The sequence below is a fragment of the Brachyhypopomus gauderio genome, chromosome 15 (assembly GCF_052324685.1).
Source record: "Brachyhypopomus gauderio isolate BG-103 chromosome 15, BGAUD_0.2, whole genome shotgun sequence".
NCBI classification, from domain to species: domain Eukaryota; kingdom Metazoa; phylum Chordata; class Actinopteri; order Gymnotiformes; family Hypopomidae; genus Brachyhypopomus; species Brachyhypopomus gauderio.
Window position 1 is genome coordinate 1,963,924 of NC_135225.1, and position 12,195 is coordinate 1,976,118.

At 46.5% G+C, this 12,195-nt stretch overlaps 1 protein-coding gene across 1 annotated transcript in view; it reads right to left on the reverse strand.

Moving 5' to 3' along the window:
- Positions 1–2,171: 2,171 nt before the first annotated feature.
- Positions 2,172–12,195, reverse strand: part of plekhh2 (pleckstrin homology domain containing, family H (with MyTH4 domain) member 2) — a 45,145-nt gene continuing 35,121 nt past the window's right edge. The window contains 11 exon segments of the mRNA XM_076975363.1: positions 2,172–3,039; positions 3,136–3,285; positions 3,398–3,484; positions 3,955–4,084; positions 5,831–5,976; positions 6,239–6,380; positions 6,753–6,847; positions 7,108–7,263; positions 7,400–7,577; positions 7,824–7,921; positions 8,514–8,693. Of these exon segments, the coding sequence (XP_076831478.1) occupies positions 2,860–3,039; positions 3,136–3,285; positions 3,398–3,484; positions 3,955–4,084; positions 5,831–5,976; positions 6,239–6,380; positions 6,753–6,847; positions 7,108–7,263; positions 7,400–7,577; positions 7,824–7,921; positions 8,514–8,693 (1,542 nt within the window). The 3' untranslated portion in view covers positions 2,172–2,859.

Genomic DNA, 12,195 nt, shown 5'->3' on the forward strand with positions numbered 1-12,195 from the left:
CTCTCTAGTTAGATTAGAGGGTATAATTCTGTTCATGGCCTAAAACTAGTGTTTTTTTTAAGTGTTCATGGTAAACCTCTACTAGTGGTGTAATTCAATCTGTGACTTAATCCGAGTCCAGGAAACCAGCCGTACAAGTTTCCTGCACCTTACCCCACAGTCAGTGCTCTGTTTGTGAACACAATGGCTTTTTCTATGGGCATCTTTTTCATTTCCTACCATGGACATGTAACCGGACACCTTACATATTCTGTGCACTCTGCTTGTGACTACATGTCCCAGTCCCACCTAAATACTATGGTTGAGTTTCCACTGGTGTGGTGTTCACACTGTTTCTGCTGATCCTGAAACACTAACCTGTAGTTTGAAACCTTAAGTTACAATGATTTAATTTTTAATTTGACTAAGCATTTTTATATTTTAAATGCTGTTTTTGATCTTGTCAACTGTTAGAACTTGGAAACGCCATTCTCCAAATATTCTTTAATGTTTAAAAAAACGCTCAGTGGTGGTACATTGTTGTTCTGTAATTACATAACCCACACTATTCATTCTCTTCTTTAGGGATCAGATCAGCATATCTAGGGACAAGTGCTTAGCTCAAAACACAGGCACACAGAATTAGCTTTGCCCTCCATTTCATGCAACCAGGGAATGTCTGTGGTTACCACACCTGTTCTCATGGAGAAACTGGCACATTATTTATAACGAGCAATGATTCCGCTGTGAAAATAAATCACCAAAGTCTTCCTCAGTTTGAATGTTGTGTCATGAGACGTATTCATCTTCAGGATTGATTTTGTTGATGCTCTTGATAATTTTAGATGGCATACTTCTGTCAGTCCATCAATTACTCTGACGGATAAAAACAACATTTTTGTCCACACCCAATAACAACTGGTCAACCAAGACAAACGGATTAAGGGTAACTGACAAATTGTTTATGGCAACATATGGGCTATACTTGTGAATATGGAAATTGCGAATGTGTTAATCACAGGACAGGTGTGTCTAAAAGTTGCTAAACGGTGGAGGCAGTGTGTATTGAATTATATTAATTACATTTATTTTATTAAAAAGCAAATCATCACAGAAACAGTACTGGGGTTAAGCCTGCGTGACACTAATGCTTCTGTGTGGAATCAGGTTAGACCAGTCTGAGGAAGTTCAGCACAATGGAAGGGACTGTGGTGTAGTCAAACTATCACACACTTCTCTCCATCACACTCTTCTATTCACGTCTTCATGACCCATTTAATTTAGAGGGAAATGTGTTATCCTTTAACAAGCACTGCACACACACCCCTGAATAGCTAACTTGTTGGTAAAATTTAACTGGTTCTGCAAAGCACCAGCAAGTTTGATGTAGTTTCCTCAATATTCTTGGTACTGTTCACATTGTTGCCCTGAAGAGTAGCATAGTCTACTATATAATCTACCCGGCCACCCCAGATCTCTGTAATGTCCATGCAAATGTAACCAAACCTATTTAAATCCTGCTCTTTGTGTGACTGACTCTGCTCTGGCGTTGTGGGGCTTCACAAAGGCATTCAGGAGGGAACAGGCTGTCTGCTTCCTGCTTTAGCTGCGGGACTTTGTGGTTGCGGTGACTTTGATGTTCTGAAGTAATCGAAGGGAACTATTGGTTCCTTTAATTGTCTTTTTGCATCCTTAATTAAACCTTGCATGGTGCACTTATGGTTTGTGTCCCAGTGCTTTGTCTTTATTCAGTCCTTTCACAATACAGCCTGCAGTGTTTGTCTCAGGGACTAGTTCAGACAGGTTTGGGCAGGTCACCGGCTTCTTCTACACTCTCATACCTGAAATGACTAATCACTCTCAGTGTGTTTCCATGGTGATTCAAGGAGGTTCAGCATAAACAGCCAATCGGAAAGGCCATTTTCAGTGGTAGGAGGGACTACAGAGTTGCCACTATCGACGATACTGAGAAGCTGCTGGTGACTCAGTGAAACCGGAAAATACATTTCAGTTTTCATCTGTAGGAAAAATACCAAGGACATACACGGACATCTATCTGTTCTTCTAACATTGTTGATAGGAGTTTATCTTGTGAGCTTACTATGTAAGACACAAAAGATCAATTAAGACTAACTAAAACTTGTATGACAAAATAAGAAAGATATGAAATCAATGTGAAACCCCCGAATGTGAAAGATTAAAAAGCTGTTTTTTTAATGCAACTCAAATACTTAAGTTGAGAACAAGTATAAAGTTTTAGCATGTTATGCTGACACAAACGAGCCACTTCCTGACTGAACCTGAGGTATAGTTGTGTGCATCACAGACAGTTCCTGAATGTCTTTACCACACAGTGATTGACTTGACAAAGTCCTGTACAGAAAATAATGCAATCAAACATTTAAAATCTTGTAATGTAACAAATAAAAACACTTTATACTGTCTCCATCTTTATCTACACTCATGGAATGACTTACGCGTCTTTGGAATATCTGATTCACCCCTATGGTTTACAAAAGTTACAGCTGGGTCATCATGTATGACGAATTTATTTAGAATATTCTCATTTTTCCTGAAATCAAGAAATATAAGGAATGTGTCTATGGAAAACATAATAAAATAATAAAGGGATGGTCTTGGGTTAGTGTTTACATATATTTCTTTGAAATGAAATTTGCCTAGAGTGTGCAATGCTGGCTGTGATTGGTCTGAAACACCCAGGATTTCGTTGTAGACCTACATGACATGACCACTGTGTCTTCAGATGGTTTTAAATGGTAAAAATAATGAAAGGAAGCACTTGTAGAAGCCATGTGCTACTTCACACACTCTTAGCTGTGGGTCCTGCGGTAGAGCCCCAGGCGTCCACTAGAGGGCGCCTCAGAGCAGGGTGGGGGCTTTGCTGGGTCTGCTGCAGGCTGCCTGTGGGGATTTGCTGCGTGGCTCTGTGCGGTGGGGCCGTGCTTGCAGCAGGGCAGGAGCGGACAGGTGGTGCGCTGCGGTCTTCTGCTGATGGGCACTGTTAATGTAGCTGGCCAGGAGCAGGGTCAACTCCAAGATCTGGCCCACGCAACACAGAAACACACAAATATGTCTTCAGGCTGTTTGTATGACATGCAGATGTATTACTTCACATAAACTGTAAACTATTCCTACCTTAGAAGGGTTCATAGAGAACAAATGCTTGTCAGTGGGCTTCTCCCTGGCCGGGCCGGTGCCAGAGTTTTGAGCTACCACCAGCATGAAGTCCTGACGACAACCACCGAATGTGAGGACCTTCTTAAAGGAGTAGGAGACCAGGAGACTCTAAACAATCGGGAGGACAGGAAAGTGTGTTTTTTAGTTTGTTTGTTTTGGTTTTTTTCTTCAGTCAGCAAAAAAATGCAATTAGCAGCATGTTTAACGGATGTTTTCTTACCATGGATGTGAAGTCCAACACGCTCAGGGCCTCCTCGTGAACGGCGAGCCACACGCGTGTGCCCTGCTGGGGAGCAGGAGACAGGGGCTACAGGGCCAAGCAGAGAACGGGTGACACAAAGATCATCAGTAGGATGCTACTTGCACATCATAATCTTCCAATCGTAAGATAAGGCCGCTGTCTTCCCTTTTTCACGTGGTTAAACATTTGCAGTAAAAATAAGCAGTGGAAGAAAGCTTGGCCAGGGTATTAATGTAATTTAGTTAGTGGTTAAATGTTCCCAAAACTCTGATCTGCTGTCTGCACAGAAATGCAGAGGAACTTGACAGAAGTGACTTGACCAGTAACACAGAAGTGCTGTGGTTTGGTTGTTTGAGGCACGTGTCTCTGAACAGGAGTCTCTTCTGCAGAAAAAATAGACCACTCTAGAACTTGTACATGAAAACGTGTCCAACGTACTACCTGGTTTAGCTGTAGTTAAAAGAAGAAAGAGCAGGTGTGGGGTTTCAGGAGTTTGTTAAGACACTTTCACAGATCCAAACAACGTTCACTTTTACCTCCGCCTCAAACAGTTTGGCTCCACAGAAAGGCCACTTCCGTGCCACCGTCAGGTAGATGCGCACACACTCGGAGGGGCTGCGTCCTCTCAGGGACGCCCAGCGGACCGAGAGCCTCTGACCCACCTGCCTGGCAAAACAAGGGTGAAGGAAATGAGACAGCAGAACAAACAGAAAGCCCTTCATAGACTGCACTGATGTTAAGGATATATATTTTAACATTTAAAATTTAACGTAGGTGTGTGTGTGTGTGTGTGTGTATTGAGAATGAATGATGAATTGATGTATTTAATTATTCTATTCACAGTGATCCAGAGAAGTGTTTGTGAGAACTTCTTTTGTTTGTGAGCACTAGGTGAGCTGTATCACCCGAGCTAGGTGAGCTGTAACACCTGAGCTAGGTGAGCTGTAACACCCGAGCTAGGTGAGCTGTAACACCCGAGCTAGGTGAGCTGTAACACCTGAGCTAAGTGAGCTGTAACACCTGAGCTAGGTGAGCTGTAACACCTGAGCTAGGTGAGCTGTAACATCTGAGCTAGGTGAGCTGTAACACCCGAGCTAGGTGAGCTGTAACACCTGAGCTAGGTGAGCTGTAACACCCGAGCTAGGTGAGCTGTAACACCCGAGCTAGGTGAGCTGTAACACCCGAGCTAGGTGAGCTGTAACATCTGAGCTAGGTGAGCTGTAACACCTCAGCTAGGTGAGCTGTAACACCTCAGCTAGGTGAGCTGTAACACCTCAGCTAGGTGAGCTGTAACACCCGAGCTAGGTGAGCTGTAACACCCGAGCTAGGTGAGCTGTAACATCTGAGCTAGGTGAGCTGTAACACCTGAGCTAGGTGAGCTGTAACACCTGAGCTAGGTGAGCTGTAACACCCGAGCTAGGTGAGCTGTAACACCCGAGCTAGGTGAGCTGTAACACCTCAGCTAGGTGAGCTGTAACACCTCAGCTAGGTGAGCTGTATCACCCGAGCTATGTGAGCTGTAACACCTGTGCTAGGTGAGCTGTAACACCTGAGCTAGGTGAGCTGTAACACCTGAGCTAGGTGAGCTGTAACACCCGAGCTAGGTGAGCTGTAACACCCGAGCTAGGTGAGCTGTAACACCTGAGCTAGGTGAGCTGTAACACCTGAGCTAGGTGAGCTGTAACATCTGAGCTAGGTGAGCTGTAACACCTGAGCTAGGTGAGCTGTAACACCCGAGCTAGGTGAGCTGTAACACCCGAGCTAGGTGAGCTGTAACACCTCAGCTAGGTGAGCTGTATCACCCGAGCTAGGTGAGCTGTAACACCTGAGCTAGGTGAGCTGTAACACCTCAGCTAGGTGAGCTGTAACATCTGAGCTAGGTGAGCTGTAATACCTCAGCTAGGTGAGCTGTAACACCTGAGCTAGGTGAGCTGTAACACCTCAGCTAGGTGAGCTGTAACACCTGAGCTAGGTGAGCTGTAACACCCGAGCTAGGTGAGCTGTAACATCTGAGCTAGGTGACCTGTAACACCTGAGCTAGGTGAGCTGTAACACCCGAGCTAGGTGAGCTGTAACACCTGAGCTAGGTGAGCTGTAACACCTGAGCTAGGTGAGCTGTAACACCTGAGCTAGGTGAGCTGTAACACCTGAGCTAGGTGAGCTGTAACACCTGAGCTAGGTGAGCTGTAACACCTGAGCTAGGTGAGCTGTAACACCTGAGCTAGGTGAGCTGCCTCTGTGCCTTTCTCAGTAGCACCACACATTGTAGAGTGTAACAAAGGTCCAGATATATAGAGATATATAGATTTTTGGTTTTGTTTTTTTAAGTTCAGGTGGTTGCAACAACGTGGCTTTTTTTGGGAGGCTGTGGGTAAACAGGGGGCAGTGTGTTGATGTTGTGCAGGTGTGTACCTGAGCTGCTCCTCTGAGCAGGCCCTGCTGTAGTGCTTGGGGTAGAAGTGTTCAAGAACCTGCTTCAGCGTCTGCTTCGACTTCTCCTGCTCAGAGCCTGGGCTGGCTGCCCTGGGGAAGGGACGCTCAAAGTCCCCAAACTGCACCTGGGGGACACAGGAAGGCGATATTAACCACAGCCATGCAGTCCTGACCGTACTTTAAATCCAAATAGCAGCCCTTCGGTTTTTACCCATTTTTTAATTCCAAGTTTGATTCTCAATACAATTTTTTTTTGTGACACAGTCATGCAAATGAGAACAAAATGAGTTGAAACTGGTTTGGTAGGGAAGGAAACAGGATGTCATGACTGAAACATCCCGCCCTGCTGGACTGGGGCGGAATCTGGTCCCGCAGCACGTGTCAGACCTGAGCGAGCAGCGCCGACATCTCTAAGGCGAGTTCTTTGTTGACGGGGAAGTGGCCTGCTACAATCTCTTCATTAGTCTGATAGGCCAAGAGCAGACGCTCTCTCTCGGTCTCACCCCTCAACTGCTGTGTGAAGTACAGCCTTGATGAAGAGAGGAAGAAAGAATGAAACAGAGAGAGAGAGAGAGAGAGAGAGACAGAGAGAGACAGAGAGAGATAGAGAAAGACAGATAAACAGAGAGAGAAACAGAGAGACAGAGACAAAGAGAGATAGAGAAACATTGAGAGAGAGGGAGATATATAGAGAGAGGGAGAGGGATAGAGAGAGAGAAACAGAGAGAGAGGGAAATAGAGAGAGAAACAAAGAGAGAGAGAGAGAGAGAGAGAGAGAGAGAGAGAGAGAGAAAGAAGGGGGAGAAGAGGACAGAGATGGAGAGGTTAATGGAGGATAATCGGGTAGTCTGTACAATAGCGTCTTCCTGAAGTGAGAGGAAAGTGAAGGTGTGTGTTCTACCTGTTCTTGTAGGTGAGCTTGACGGTGCGGGTCTCTGACTTGCCCGTGTGTAGCTCCCTGCACGCCTGTTCCCATTTAGATATGATGTCACAAACCTGCAGAAGAGACGCAGCTGTCAGATTACAGGAGGAAGTTCTGCGTTGGCCTCACGTCGTTGGTGTCCAGACAGGAGATTAAGAGCATTCAGTGTGCTGAATGTCAGTTATTGTCAACTGATTGACATACAAGAGATTAGAAGTGTACTCAACCCACTGAATGTCTGTTACTGTCTGAGTTGTTGTGCGGTTACTTCCTGTTAGCAGCTGCTGCTGTTATAGCACAGCTCAAGACAGAGGCGTGATGCCGGTCCAGAGACCTTGAGACTGCCCTGCAGGTAGTGGTCCAGGTGTCGGCCGGTCGGGTCATCTGAGAATAGACCGAAGCCCGATTGGCTGGTGTTTCTCATGCCCACGTCCTGGTTCAGGCGGCTCAGGAACTCCTCTACTGTAGTGGAGGCATCAAAACTTACGACCTGCACACACACACGCACACGCGCACACACACACGCACACACACACACACACACACACACACACACACGCACACGGTGTTGTTAGTCTAGTCTTTGCACTGTTGTGTGGTTCTGGTGCGTCATGTGGCCCACAGACCTGGTAGGTGCCGTTGAGGAAGTGCACGGGCAGACTGAAGGGGAGCGAGTGGTGGTACGGGTTCCTCAGCAAGATGGACAGGATCTCCATGCGTGAGGGCCGAGCATGGCGTTGGCCCTTCTGCTGGGTCCTCTCCAGCGAGCGCTGGCAGTAGATGGCATACTTCCCCACCTCCGTCCTGCGGGCAGAGAGGCCAAAAAAACCTCCTTGTTTTCAAATGAAATCACTCGCAGTGGCTCACGACGCAGTGCAGGTCTGCTGGTGCACGTCTGCCGGTGCACGTCTGCTGGTGCACGTCTGCCGGTGCACGTCTGCCGGTGCACGTCTGCTGGTGCACGTCTGCTGGTGCACGTATGCTTGTGCACGTCTGCTGGTGCACGTCTGCTAGTGCACGTCTGCTGGTGCACACCCTGCCTGGGCTCACCTGGGGTCGGCGTGCTTTTTGAGGTGGTCCTGAAGGAGCCACAGGATCGGGTGCAGGGGCAGGAAGAGGCCCACACACAGCGCCAGGAACTGCCAACCCTGCGGAGATGAAGGAGGAAAACGTTACTGCCCTCTTCTCACACGGACGAGGTTCACACGGACGAGGTTCACACGGACGAGGCACAAGACGCCCTCCCAGCTGAGTCACTGCTGTGATCTCATGTTACTTTCCCATGAATCATCAAACAGACAAAAACAAAAATAACAACATACCCTTGAGCAGTGCTCGTCCTTTTGATTGTTTTACTGTTTCCCTTATTGTTAGATTTGTCCATCAATGTTGTTTTGTTTCTATGCTTGACATGCGGTTTGAGAAAAGCTGGTGCCTGACTTCACTAATCCAGGCCACTCAGCCACACGCTGAACGTCCCACACACACATCTGGCAAATGTATCTTTGCACAGACGGGCAGACTTACTGAACACTGAAACAAGTGTAGAAAAGAGATCTGAAAATGTCTATACCATGTCTGTTCATCCGAAACATTTCAACTTAAGTAAATTCATGGTGAATTCTGCACAGCTCTAGAGGTGTGTGCGCAGGTGAGTGTGTGAGATGTCTGTATGGGTGTGTGTCTGGGTGAGTGTGTGTGTGTGTTGTTTATGTGAAAGGGGCTGTCGATCATCCTTACCTGCAGAGGGCTGGGCAGGCCGAGCGGGCGCCTCACGCGTGTCTGTCTGATGAGCTGGCAGTACAGCTCAGTCTGCAGCTCCCGGTGCGTGAGACAGACCTGCAGTGCACACTGGGCCAGTGTCACGTGGTAGTCTATGGCCGGCGTGTCGATGGCCACGTTAGTGAAGAGCTGACAGGTCTACAGGAGAGGCACGGTGTGGATTTTAATATGGCAGCAGGGCTAAAAGGTTGCAACACAACACTGAGGATAGGTGAGAGTATTAGGTGAGAGTATTAGGTGAGAGTATTATGTTTACTCCATACTTGGTACAGTGAATCTCCACTCAACATCTGTAGCAGTAGAAACACATGTTGCAACCACGCTGCATTTCAACATCTATCTTATAGATCAGGGGTACTCAACTGGCGGACCGCGGTCCGGATCCGGACCCGAACGCAGTCCTATCCGGACCCAATCTCATTCCTGATTAACTGGATACGGACCAAAACAAAACCGTAGCATATATTTCAGGGCTATTGAAAAAACACTCCGTCACGAGTGTTACGGTCGCCAGCCTGTACCACACACACTACCGGTCAGGTTCTGAGCACAGGACCACTGCTGAACAGAAATGGGTATTTTATTAATTGTATTCATTTGACATTTACATTAAATTAGATTTAGGGTGTTTTGCAGTTCGGCAGTGAAGAATTAAGCACTCATGGGAGAATCTCGTGTGTTGAGGCCTGTTCTCCTAGGAACAACGTATACTTCCTTTAAGGCCTTTGGTTGTGTAAGGTGCTATATAAATAACTGATGATTGATTGATTGATTGATCATCATAATTTTAAGCCTGTGCTCAGTTCTCCTTCAGTCCAGAGAAAACATGCAACCTTTACTTCTGGGAAACTGAATATTTCAAAAAGACCTGTTGGCTTAGGTAACAAGTGTGACTTCTGCCTGGATTCTGATGTTGACAGACTACTGCATGACAAGGCGAAGCTTTTGTGTGTTTGTTTTACACATCATGATCCTCACCCTTTGCTCACATGAACCACTGCACAGTACGAAGGAGCAAAATTAGGAAGTGAAGAGGGACGCACCATCTGGACAGCTGTTTATGAGATCGACCGATATAACTATAGTGAGATCCAGATTTTAGTTCTCTAGAGGACGTTACAGGTAGGGCCTGGTTCTGATACTCTGGAGGACGTTACAGGGTAGGGCCTGGTTCTGATACTCTGGAGGACGTTACAGGGTAGGGCCTGGTTCTGATACTCTGGAGGACGTTACAGGGTAGGGCCTGGTTCTGATACCCTGTAGGACGTTACAGGTAGGGCCTGGTTCTGATACTCTGGAGGACGTTACAGGTAGGGCCTGGTTCTGATACTCTGGAGGACGTTACAGGTAGGGCCTGGTTCTGATACTCTGTAGGACGTTACAGGTAGGGCCTGGTTCTGATACTCTGTAGGACGTTACAGGTAGGGCCTGGTTCTGATACTCTGGAGGACGTTACAGGGTAGGGCCTGGTTCTGATACTCTGGAGGACGTTACAGGGTAGGGCCTGGTTCTGATACCCTGTAGGACGTTACAGGTAGGGCCTGGTTCTGATACTCTGGAGGACGTTACAGGTAGGGCCTGGTTCTGATACTCTGGAGGACGTTACAGGTAGGGCCTGGTTCTGATACTCTGGAGGACGTTACAGGTAGGGCCTGGTTCTGATACTCTGTAGGACGTTACAGGTAGGGCCTGGTTCTGATACTCTGGAGGACGTTACAGGGTAGGGCCTGGTTCTGATACTCTGTAGGACGTTACAGGTAGGGCCTGGTTCTGATACTCTGGAGGACGTTACAGGGTAGGGCCTGGTTCTGATACTCTGGAGGACGTTACAGGGTAGGGCCTGGTTCTGATACCCTGTAGGACGTTACAGGTAGGGCCTGGTTCTGATACTCTGGAGGACGTTACAGGTAGGGCCTGGTTCTGATACTTTGGAGGACGTTACAGGGTAGGGCCTGGTTCTGATACTCTGGAGGACGTTACAGGTAGGGCCTGGTTCTGATACTCTGTAGGACGTTACAGGTAGGGCCTGGTTCTGATACTCTGGAGGACGTTACAGGGTAGGGCCTGGTTCTGATACTCTGGAGGACGTTTCAAGTAGGGCCTGGTTCTGATACTCTGGAGGACGTTACAGGGTAGGGCCTGGTTCTGATACTCTGGTTGGACAATACAGGGTTGGGCCTGGTTCTGATACTCTGGAGGACGTTACAGGTAGGGCCTGGTTCTGATACTCTGGAGGACGTTACAAGAAGCCAGATCAACCGCCACCTTTATCCCGAGTCAAGATGTCATCCATGTAAACAACAGGGTGGAGCGTGGGGACAGATGCACACCACCACGGCTGAAGCGGAGTTATGACACAGTACACCACCCTTCAGGGAGGGCTGTCTAGCTTCATCTTTGAGTGCCAAATGAAACAAATGTGATTACTGGGTCAAATGGGAAAGGTTTACTGTCAAGACTCCTGTGGGCCGTAGGCTGGGCCACATCACACCCCTTCCTACAGACGTTGAAATATGTAGAAAGGATGAGACTAGGCCCCCAGAGAGACAGCTGGAACACATTACACCACTGTTTACAACTGGCCTTTGATTTTTAAAGTCTATATTTCAAGTTCATTTTCCTAGGTTCAATCATCCAATCAAAGTTATCAATGGAATGTCTATTAACATTATGTTTAGTATTACATCTCTTCTATCAATCAACATGTGTATTTGGGAAGGATAAATCCAGACTGGACACACCCCCTTCGCTATGACAGGGGGGTGATGGAGGGTGATGGAGGGTGAGCTTCAGCAATATTGTGATGCTAGAGAGAGGTGTTATAGAAATTAAATCTTTTATTATTATGTATGTAATATATTATTTGTGATGTAGTTATTTCATCACCATTTTTATAGTTAGAGTTGCCCCTACCAGGGTTTAGGTTGTTGAGCTAAAACACCGGCATCAGGTTCAAAAACAGAAACAGGAGCAAGTAACAAAGCCATAATAATCAGAAGCTTTCTGAGATGAACAGGGCTTTAATGGCAAGCCACATCCAAACGTTACCTGTCAAAACTCCTCTGGGCCCCACAATTCCTGGAGAGGCAGCCGTACGAGTGTCTCAACACACCAAGAGGAGTGACAGTCACGCAGGGACCTTTGTCATACACCTCTACACAACGTGTCTCCTGTTGGACTGTCAGTCATCTGGGATGTAGAGACAAGGTTAGCCAGTAGGACTGCAGCTACTGTGTTTTGGCACCAATTTGCAAAAGGAAAAATTAGCTTTGAATGCTCTGACAGAGTTATTTGACCACAACTTGACAAAGTGGTATGATGATTATGTTATTTTTTCACAAAATGTTCTGTTGCCCCAGGCTCTTGGTTCAAGAGATGCACCAACAGACATCTGAATGAACAGACGTCTTCGTTTATACTGCACAGAATGTATTTATGTATTTATTTTCAATGTATTTTGCTTCAATTGAGCTACATATTACATGTAATTTAATAAAATACTAAATAATTTAATAATAAAAATTATTAAATACATGATTATTTTACTATGTTATTTTTAAACATTATGCATTTGTATGTATATTTGTACCCTAGTTTGTATGTACTTGAACATTTGTGTTTTTAAATCAAGAAATAATGT